At 39.6% G+C, this 12,012-nt stretch overlaps 1 protein-coding gene across 1 annotated transcript in view; it reads right to left on the reverse strand.

Annotated features, from left to right (window-relative positions):
* Positions 1-11,751, reverse strand: part of gpsm1 (G protein signaling modulator 1) — a 53,205-nt gene extending 41,454 nt beyond the window's left edge. Inside the window, exons 1-2 of the mRNA XM_062960557.1 lie at positions 11,465-11,751; positions 893-1,114 (exon numbers count right to left, since the gene is read on the reverse strand). Coding sequence (XP_062816627.1) covers positions 893-1,114; positions 11,465-11,511 — 269 coding nt within the window. The 5' untranslated portion in view covers positions 11,512-11,751. The remainder of the gene's footprint in view (positions 1-892; positions 1,115-11,464) is intronic.
* Positions 11,752-12,012: the final 261 nt, after the last annotated feature.

The raw sequence follows: 12,012 nt of genomic DNA on the forward strand, positions 1-12,012 counted from the left end.
GCAATAATAGTAACAATAATAATAGTAATGTATTGAAGTTGGGAAAAGAATGGAACAATCCATCTTGAGAAAGTAAATAATAATAATGGCATCAACGTAAAAGCTGGGAAAGGATGGGAATATTCATCTAAAGGATGAATAATAATAATAATAATAATGCATTAAAGCTGGGAAAAGAATGGAACAATCCATCTTGAGAAAGTAAATAATAATAATGACAACAACATAAAAGCTGGGAAAGGATGTGAATATTCATCTAAAGGATGAATAATAATAATAATAATAATAATAATAATAATATAAATTGTAGTAGTAGCAATAATAGTAACAACAATAATAATAATGCATTGAAGTTGGGAAAAGAATGGAACAATCCATCTTGAGAAAGTAAATAATAATAATGGCATCAACGTAAAAGCTGGGAAAGGATGGGAATATTCATCTAAAGGATGAATAATAATAATAATATAAATTGTAGTAGTAGCAATAATAGTAACAACAACAATAATAATAATGCACTGAAGTTGGGAAAAGAATGGAACAATCCATCTTGAGAAAGTAAATAATAATAATGACAACAACATAAAAGCTGGGAAAGGATGGGAATATTCATCTAAAGGATGAATAATAATAATAATAATATAAATTGTAGTAGTAGCAATAATAGTAACAACAATAATAATAATGCATTGAAGTTGGGAAAAGAATGGAACAATCTATCTTGAGAAAGTAAATAATAATAATGACAACAACATAAAAGCTGGGAAAGGATGGGAATATTCATCTAAAGGATGAATAATAATAATAATAATAATAATAATGACACTTGGACCTGATGTATTATTTATGTCTAGATTTATGTCTATATGTATGGAAGCCAATGGCGGCCTACCTGGCCAAGGTGAGGTCGTGGCTGTGGAACTGGAGGGCTTTGGGGAATTCCTTGAGGTAGAAGCAGGCGTTGCCCATCTGGCTGTAGATGGCACTCAAGGTCTGGGGCTCCGGGGTCCCCGCTTGCAGGGCCGCCTCAAAGAGCTCCACCGCCGCCCGGAAGTCCCCCGCCTTGCAGGAGCGCTCCCCTTCCAGGGCCAGCGACAGGCAGGAGGCCTCTGTCCTGGAAGAGGAGGAGAAGCGGCACCCAGAGGGCACCCAGACATGGATTAGACAGATAGAAAGATAGATGCACTATATCTATATATACTAGCTGTGCCCGGCCACGCGTTGCTGTGGCGAAATATGGTAGTATGGGAAATAAAGTACTGAAGAATTGGTGGTAGTTAAGGTAAAGGGTCCCCTGGACTGAGTGGGTTGCTAGGAGACCAAGTGAGTGGAGCTTAGCCTTCTAACTGGCAGCAATTGGATAAAAACAATTATTCCTCTCCCTCTAATTAGGACTTTATTTTTCTTTTCTTTTTGTTGTATCAACCTAGAGGCATGGATGAGGGGTTGTGCTGTCAATTTTCAAGGTTGTGGGGTGTTTACTTTTGTTGTTTTGTCCGCTGCCATGATGCCATCACTCTTTTATATATATAGATAAAGGAGTAATGGTGTCCGTTCCTCCCACTAAACAACCAAAGTACAAGCCCCAGAACCTAGAAATTTGGCAACACAACCCACCATCCTTGCCCCTAGGTTCCGACAACAAAAAGAAAAGAAAAATAAAGTCCTAATTAGAGGGAGAGAAGTAATTGTTTTTATCCAATTGCTGCCAGTTAGAAGGCTAAGCTCCGCCCACTTGATCTAGCAACCCACTCAGCCCAGTGTTAATAAAAGAATAAAAAATAAAATAAATACAAATAAGACAATAAAAAATAATAAAAACACTAAAACAATTAATACAATAAAATACTATAATAACAAAATAACTAAAAATAATACAACAAAATAATAAAATATAATGAATAAAAAAGATAAGTTACAATAAAATTAATTAAAAATACAAATAAAAATCCCACAACAATTTTTAACCAATACCACCACCACTTTGCCACAGCAACGCGTGGCCAGGCACAGCTAGTATCTATATATATAAATGAGTGATGGCATCATGGCGACCAACAAAACAACAAAACGACAGGCCCCCCAATCTCGAAATTTCACAACACAATCCATCATCCACGCCTCGAGGTTGAAACCACAAAATATCACATCACGAACCTCCACCGGGCCTAAAAAAACCCAAAAACCGGAGCTATTCAGTGCAATTCCAATGGGCCACAGCAACGCGTGGCAGGGCACAGCTGGTCTATATATATAAAAGGGTAATGAAATTTTGGCCTAGGACAAAACAACAAAACTACACATCCCAGAAACACTAAACTTGGCAACACAACCCCTCATCCATGCCTCTACGTTCATACAACAAAAAGAAAAGAAAAATAAAGTCCTAATTAGAGGGAGAGGAAGAATTATTTTTATCCAATTGCTGCCAGTTAGAAGGCTAAGCTCTGCCCACTTGGTCTCCTAGCAACCCACTCAGCCCAAGGGACAGGCAGTGTTAGGCCTCACTTAGGCCTCTTCCACACTGCCTATAAAATTATCTGATTTTAACTGGATTATATGGCAGTGTAGACTCAAGGCCCTTCCACACAGCTATATAACCCATTTATAATGGACTTAATGTCAGGGGAAACCTTTACCCTTGACCTTAACTACCACCAATTCCTCTATACTTTATTTCCCATACCACCAGACTTCGCCACAGCAACGCGTGGCCGGGCACAGCTAGTACATATATAAAAATGTAATGTACGTTTGTAGGACAGAGTAAACAACAAAACCACTGGGCCAAATCACTCCAAATTTGGCCACAATACTCATCACTTTCCAAGGAGTGACCTTGCAGCTTCAAAGCCTGGCTGCTTCCTACCTAGGGGAATCCTCTCTAGGCCACCTTGAATGCCACGGAGAAAACCCCACTTAGGACTACGCCATAGCAACGCGTGGCCGGGCACAGCTCGTATTCTATAATATCCTAGAGTTGCAAGGGGCCCCTGAGGGCATCTAGACATAGATATGATAAACTGATACACGATATTATATAATACAGTAGAGTCTCACTTATCCAACACTCGCTTATCCAACGTTCTGGATTATCCAACGCATTTTTGTAGTCAATGTTTTCAATACATCATGATATTTTGGTGCTAAATAAGTAAATACAGTAATTACTGCATAGAATTACTGTGTATTGAACTACTGTACTTTTTCTGTCAAATTTGTTGTATAACATGATGCTTTGGTGCTTAATTTGTAAAATAATAACCTAATTTGATGTTTAATAGGCTTTTCCTTAATCTCTCTTTATTATCCAACATATTCGCTTATCCAACGTTCTGCCGGCCCGTTTACGTTGGATAAGCGAGACTCTACTGTATATCTATCATGGAATTGGAAGGGTCCCCCAGAGGGCATCTAGACATAGATTACACTGTTCTATGACATCCTAGAGTTGCAAGGGGTCTCCAGAGGGCATCTAGTCCAGCCCCCAACAGACAGACAGCCATCGATATGATAGATAGATGTGTGATATTCTATGATATCCTAGAGTTGAAAGGGACCCCAGAGGACATCCAGTCCAGCCCCCGACAGACAGTCATCGATATGATAGACAGATAAACAGATAGACAGATGCACAATATTTTATGATATATCTAACATGGAATTGGAAGGGGCCCCCAGAGGGCATCCAGCCATAGATTAGACAGATGTATAGATACATAGATATATGATAGAATATTGTGCATCTATATATAATAAGAGTTGGAAGGGACCCCCAAAGGGCATCCAGTCTGACCCCCTTCCGCTATGAAGGACACAATCCAATCCCTCCCATCAGATGGCCACCCACCCATAGTTATGACAAATAGATACACTATATCCGGCCCCTTTCTGCCAAGCAGGAGGACACAGTCAAAGCCTTCCCGACAGACAGCCATCCAGCCTGTGTTTAATTAACCTCGCTTGCCATTCCGTTCCAGGACACAAATCAACAATCAGACTGTTGCCGGGTAGAAAACAAAGGCCGTGCGTGACAAGTAATTAATCAATTATGCAACCGCTTTGGGGAAAAGGAGGGAGGGCTTGTCAAGGTCGGCAGCCCGGGATGCCCTCTCGTTGCCATTCGGAGGGCCTTCGAGGGCCCAGATTTGCAAACGTCAACACAAACAGGGCCCAAATTAATGCTAATTAGCTACACTGGGCTCACAATCAAGGCAAACAAGGTCCAGATGGTTTAAAATCAAGGCAAACAAGGTCCAGATGGCTCAAAATCAATCCAAATTAGGTCCACTGGGTTCAAAATCAATGCAAATGGGGTCCAAAGGGCCTAAAGTCAATGTAAACAAAGTCCAAAGGGCCCAAATCAATGCAAATGGGGTCCAAAGGGCTTAAAGTCAATGTAAACAAAGTCCAAAGGGCCCAAAATCAATGCAAATTAGGTCAATTGGGCTCAAAATCAATGCAAATGGGGTCCAAAGGGCTTAAAGTCAATGCAAACAAAGTCCAAAGGGCCGCAAATCAAGGCAAATTAGGTCCATTGGGCTCAAAATCAAAGCAAATGGGGTCCAAAGGGCCTAAAGTCAATGTAAACAAAGTCCAAAGGGCTGCAAATCAAGGCAAATTAGGTCAATTGGGTTCAAAATCAAAGCAAATGGGGTCCAAATGGCTTAAAGTCAATGTAAACAAAGTCCAAAGGGCCCCAAATCAATGCAAATTAGGTCCACTAGGCTTAAAATCAACGCAAATGGGGTCCAAAGGGCTTAAAGTCAATGTAAACAAAGTCCAACGGGCCGCAAATCAAGGCAAATTAGGTCCATTGGGCTCAAAATCAAAGCACATGGGGTCCAAAGGGCTTAAAGTCAATGTAAACAAAGCCCAAAGAGCCCAAAATCAATGCAAATTAGGTCAATTGGGCTCAAAATCAATGCAAATGGGGTCCAATGGGCCTAAAGTCAATGCAAAAAAAGTGAAAAAGGGCTCAAAATCAATGCAAAGAAGGCCCAAGTGGCCCCAAAACAATGCAAACAGGGCCCAAATTGTATAGTATACTACACTATTACAATAATATACTATACTATACTATACTATACTATACTATACTATACTATACTATACTATACTATATCACTATACAATAAAATACTATACAATAATCTTGGGCACAAAAAGCTTATAAGGAAACGGTCTCCGCAGGGCATACGTTGCATCCGGTGGCCTCTTTCAAACTCAACGACAAATGGTCTTTTCTGGCAATTTGTGAGAACAAAATCATGGGCTATTTGGACGACAAAGCGCTCTTTTCTCCATTCATGCGCCATATGGAAAAACGCCTGCCCTTTCAACCCTGGGTATTGCTGGGGTCCCCCAGAGGTCATCTAGTCTACCCCAAAATAGAGAGAAAAAAACCCGCATCGATTTTTCTGTCTCTTCATGTGCAAAAAATTCTTTTACATTTATGAATAACGTAACACTTCTTGGAGGAGCCTCTCTACCAGAAAACGGCCTGGTTTATGGCCAAAAGCGAGGCCAATCTATAATTAAGAGATTATAGGCCTCGCTTTCCACGGGGAGCCGAGTTCTCATTCGGTGGCCGTAATTGCAGAGGACTCCTTCCTCTCGTCTAAATAAAGGCCTTGTAATGGCCTTCAGATGTGAAACAACCATCTCTCCAAATAAGAGCCTCCTCGACTTTAACAGGCACATGCTCAACAGGCCTCTGAGCATGTACAAAGTGCAAACACTAGGCCATTCGAGTGTCAGAGGAAGGCAAAGGCTGGATCGATATGTCTCAGTGTAGAAACCCATATACTGTAATGCAGTTCAGTGCAGACCTATACAATGGAGACCCATATAATGCAGTTCAATGGAGACCCATATAATGCAATACAATGGAGACCCATATAATGCAATACAATGGAGACCCATATAATGCAATACAATGGAGACCCATATAATGCAATACAATGGAGACCCATATAATGCAGTTCAATGGAGACCCATATAATGCAATACAATGGAGACCCATATAATGCAATACAATGGAGACCCATATAATGCAGTTCAATGGAGAGCCATATAATGCAATACAATGGAGACCCATATAGTGCAATACAATGGAGACCTGTACAATGCAATTAAGTGTAGGCCTATATAATGCAGTTCAATGCAATTCCATGCAGACCTATATTATGCATTATATGGGTCTATATTGAGCATATAATGCAATTCAATGCAATTCCGTGCAGACCTATATTATGCATTATATGGGTCTATATTGAACAGTTCAATGCAATTCCATGTAGACCTATATTATGCATTATATGGGTCTATATTGAGCATATAATACAGTTCAATACAATTCTGTGCAGACCTATATTATGCATTATATTCATCTACATTGACCATATAATGCAGTTCAATGCAATTCTGTGCAGACCTATATTATGCATTATATCGATCTACATTGACCATATAATGCAGTTCAATGCAATTCCGTGCAGACATATATTATGCATTATATTGATCATATAATGCAGTTCAATGCAATTCCGTGCAGGCCTATATTATGCATTATATGGGCCTATATTGACCATATAACGCAGTTCAATGCAATTCCGTGCAAACCTATTTTATGCATTATATGGGTCTATATTGACCATATAATTCAGTTCAATGCAATTCCGTGCAGACCTATATTATGCATTATATGGGTCTATATTGATCATATAATACAGAACAGTTGACTGTCTAGACCAATATAATGCAGTTCAATTGCGACCCATATAATAATAATAATAATAAAACTTTATTTATACCCCGCCACCATCTCCCCAACGGGGACTCGGGGCGGCTTACATGGGGCCATGCCCAAGACAATACAATAAACCATAACATAATACAATTAAATAATACATTACATAAAATAAACAGTACAACATAAGATCAAAACAGCAATATAACACGAGCGGGCCGCATGAATACTACATTTAAAAACTAGATTAAAAATTAAAACTCTGCAATTCAATGAAGAACCGTACAATGCAATTCAGTTCTGGCCTATATAATGCAGTTCAATGCAGTTGAATGTTGAACCATATAATGCAATTAAATGGAGGTCCATATAATAAAGTCCAATGAAGGCCCATATAATACAGTTCAATGCAATCCTATATAATGAAGTTGAATATAAGTCAGTGGAGACCTATGAAAATGCATTATATGGGTCTACATTGACCCTATAATGCAGCTCAACACAATTCAATGCAGGCCCGCATGATGCAGTTCGATCCTATTGGATCCTGGGAGTTGTAGTTCCGCAAGGACTTGGGACTACAAGTCCCATCAGGCTCCCAAGGCCGGGCGCATTTCTCTGGACACAACACCGCCTCTGTTCTCACCAGGATCTGGAGAGATGTATATATTTTTTTTTTTGCACAGGGGCTCCTTTAAGAAATGTCCGAAATGTCAACAATCCCAGAAACCACAGAATCCGCATACAGGGTCCCTTTCCAGCTGCAGAGACGAAACCTTATAATTTCAACATTTTTGGGGGTTGTTTTGACAGCTGGTTTCGGGTAGAAAGGCTTGAAGAGAAGATTCACAAAATGCCCCCTTTTTTTTCTAGGAGAAGAAGCCAGACGTGCTGGTTCTGCAGAAACCGTCCCAATGGATCCCTTGCCGTTTTTCCATTTAAAACAACCCTGGCTTCTCCTTGGCCTTCAGCCTCACTTCCAAGGGACGAAAACGGAGGCCTTGAAATGCTTTTATGATTCGGGAAATATTATATCCGAAGGCCAGAAAAGCTTGATTAGCACTAGACCACCTCAACAGCATCCACCCAAAGATCCAATTCACCATGGAAAAAGAAAAGGAAAACTGCAATTCCTAGATGTCCTAGTCACCCACAAACCCAATGAAAACCTACACACACACATAGATACCTACATCAAAACTATGGCCATCACTCAAGTAAAAAAAGAAGCACAATCAAAGTCCTGGCAGGCCGTTCAAAAAGAATCTGCAAAGCCCACTTACTCCAAGGGGAACGGAACCATCCCAACAACAACAACAACCATAATAATAATAATAATAATCCAAACCTGACAAAGTTCTGGAACACAACACACCAGACACCACAGTTGTGGAAAAGAAAAAGGTTTGAATCATTGATGTCGCCATCCCAGGAAAATTGCACAGACAGACTACAAACAGAGGCACAACTATGTGGCCCAAAGGATTCATTGGAACTTATGCCTCAAGTACCACCTCCCAGAACTGGTGGGATCACAGACCTGCAAAAGTCTTGGAGAATGAGCACGCAAAGATACTGTGGGACTTCCGGATCCAGACTGACAAAGTTCTGGAACACAACACACCAGACATCACAGTTGTGGAAAAGAAAAAGGTTTGGATCATGGATGTTGCCATCCCAGGTGACAGTCGCATTGACGAAAAACAACAGGAAAAACTCAGCCGGTATCAGGACCTCAAGATTGAACTGCAAAGACTCTGGCAGAAGCCAGTGCAGGTGGTCCCGGTGGTGATTGGCACACTGGGTGCCGTGCCAGAAGATCTCAGCCGGCATTTGGAAACAATAGATATTGACAAAATCACGATCTGCCAACTGCAAAAGGCCACCTTACTGGGATCTGCGCGCATCATCCGAAAATGCATCACACAGTCCTAGACACTTGTGAAGTGTTCGACTTGTGATTTTGTGATATTAAATCCAGCATATCTCTCTTGTTTGCTGTGTCATAATAAAATAATAATAATAATAATACTAATAATAATACAGTAATAACTTTATTCTTGTACCCCGCCTTCATCTCCCCGAAGCGACTCAGGGCAGCTTACATGAGGAAACAACGTACCACAACATAAATTAACATACGTATAAAATGACATAACATGATTAAATTTAAAACCAAAACATCAATTTCTACGTATAGAGGGTGATTTGTAAAAAAACTCTGAATAAGGTCCATGAAAAAGGTAAGGACGAGCAAGGAGGACACGGAAACGGTCATGTTAAAATACAGTAGAATCTCACTTATCCAAGACTCGCTTATCCAAGGTTCTGGATTATCCAACGCATTTTTGTAGTTAATGTTTTCAATATATCATGATATTTTGGTGCTAAATTTGTAAATACAGTAATTACAACATAACATTACTGTGTATTGAACTACTTTTTCTGTCAAATTTGGTGTATAACACGATGTTTTGGTGCTTAATTTGTAAAATCATAACCTAATTTGATGTTTAATAGGCTTTTCCTTAATCCCTCCTTATTATCCAAGATATTCGCTTATCCAAGCTTCTGCTGGCCCGTTTAGCTTGGATAAGTGAGACTCTACTGTATTATTTTCCTGTATTTATTATTATTATTATTATTACATGTATTATTTTACTCTATTATTATTAAAAGGATACATAAGCACATTTACAGTGACGAAGATGAGAATAATGATTTGATCAGAGTTGGACAGTCTTATCTAAAATTAGAGCTTTATGTAAATATTCAAAAACATTTAACCTACCGATGCCTCAATTAATGTATTTTTGTTGGTATATATTTTTATTTCTGAAATTTGCCACCCTCGGCTTATACTGGAGTCAATGTTTTCCCAGTTTTTTTGTAGTAAAATTAGGTGCCTCGGCTTATATTCGGGAAAGCTTATACTCAAGTATATATGGTATTACTATATTGTACTATATCACTATACTATAATATTATTAGCAATATTACATTTAATATATAATTAATATTATTATATTGTATTATTATTAGTATTATAGTGTATTATTATATTAGAATATTATTATCAATATTATATGTACATACAATATATTATATTATTACAATGTACATACAATATATTATATATTGTATAGTACTATCTTGTTTCTGGAGGGAGGGGCCCCCAACTGATAGCGAGTGTTGATATGCATTGGTCGGAGCATTAATAAATTGATTGATTGAGTCTTGATAGTGTATATTAATTTGGTGGCAAGAGCAGCAAAATTTGTCAACACAACCCAAACATAAAATCATGTGGACAATTTCAACAGAAAAAGAGGAAACCATGAAAATGAATCAAGTACTTAAAAAAACCCTTTCAAATCAGGACAGTAAGTAAAGAACAACATTCAGAAGACAAGGGAATTCTAATTGATTTCAATTGACTTGCATTGTATTATATATATTTTATATATCTGTGTTTTATTGTAAGCCGCCCTGAGTCCCCTTTTGGGTGAGAAGGGCGGGATATAAATGTTGCAATACTTAAATAAATAAATAAATTCCAGACAGGAAGCAACCAGGGCCAGCTAACACCTCCCAACAAAGGATTCCCCCCACCCTCCAGGCAGGAAGCAGCCAGGCTTTGAAGCTGCAAGGCTACTCAATTGCAACATTCAAGCAGACAAGAGTTTTTTCTCCCACCCTGGACATCATTTCACAGGTATATAAACCCCACTTGCTTAGTTTCCAACAGACCTCACAACCTCTGAAGATGCCTGCCATAGAGGTGGGCGAAACGTCAGGAGAGAATGCTTCTGGACCATGACCAGAGCAGATAGATAAATAGATAGATAGATAGATAGATAGATAGATAGATAGATAGACAGACTCCACTTGCCTAGTTTCCAACAGACCTCTCAACCTCTCAGGAGGCCTGCCACAGAGGTGGGAGAAACGTCAGGAGAGAATGCTTCTGGACCATAACCAGAGCAGATAGATAAATAGATAGATAGATAGATGGATAGATAGACAGACTCCACTTGCCTAGTTTCCAACAGACCTCACAACCTCTGAGGATGCCTGCCACAGAGGTGGGCGAAACGTCAGGAGAGAATGCTTCTGGAACATGACCAGAGCAGATAGATAGATAGATAGATAGATAGATAGATAGATAGATAGATAGATAGATAGATGGATGGATGGATAGATAGATGGATAGATAGACAGACTCCACTTGCCTAGTTTCCAACAGACCTCCCAACCTCTGAGGATGCCTGCCATAGAGGTGGGCGAAACGTCAGGAGAGAATGCTACTGGTGCATGGCCAGGCAGCCCGGAAAAAAAAAACTCACACCAACCCATATTCGGAGAGTTTGTTAAACGCATTACAGCGAACAAAACTGTGCATAAAATTCCACATTTTTAAAGTATCTCATTATGCATATGCAAATGAGCCCCGGGAAAATGCAAATCAGGCGACACCTGTGGGACCCACCAAGGCTTTTTGGAAGGCAAGAGAGGACTCAAACTTGCAAGAAATTGGGTTTTTAAAGGGGTTTTTAAAGGGGAAATGGACTCTCCCTGTCCTCAGGCAGCACAAAAGCTTGGTCGACATTAAAATATATATATTAGCAACATCTGCATAAAGAAAACAAGCCACCTGCAGGAGTTCAGAGCGGGAAAATAAGAGATAAAATGGGTTTTTTTGGGGTTATTTACCTGGAATGCAACCTCTTGCTGGCCGGGGAGTCCGGAGGAGACGCCATGGTGTAAAAAGCCCGCGTGTGGACGCCTAATGCGCATCTGCAGCAGAAAGAAGCTCAGAAGCCTCTGCCCCAGGGGGCGGGGCCGGCTGAGCGTTAGCCCCGCCCTCCGCTGACGTCAGCGCCTCAAGCTCCGCCTCTGCGAGTTCCAGCCTCCTCCTCCTTCCCACTAAGGTTTCTTTGGACTCCATTTCCCAGAATTCCCTGCCCTTGGCTCAGGCAGCTGAGGCATCTGGGAGTTGGAGTCCCGATATTTTCAAACGCCGCAGAGCCCTAGATAGAATAAAGAGGATGATGGGAGGAAGAAGAAATATAAATAATAATAAAAATAGTAATAGATAATAACATAAATAGTCATATAAATTGTAATTTAAATATAATAATAAAAATGGTAATAACAATAATAATAACTCATATAAATACTAAAGGAAAGAAAAAGAGTAATGATAATGAATAGTAATATGAATCATTATAAAATAGTAATCTAATAGTAAGAACAAATAT

This window comes from Anolis carolinensis, unplaced genomic scaffold (genome assembly GCF_035594765.1).
Source record: "Anolis carolinensis isolate JA03-04 unplaced genomic scaffold, rAnoCar3.1.pri scaffold_7, whole genome shotgun sequence".
In the NCBI taxonomy this organism is placed as follows: Eukaryota; Metazoa; Chordata; class Lepidosauria; order Squamata; family Dactyloidae; genus Anolis; species Anolis carolinensis.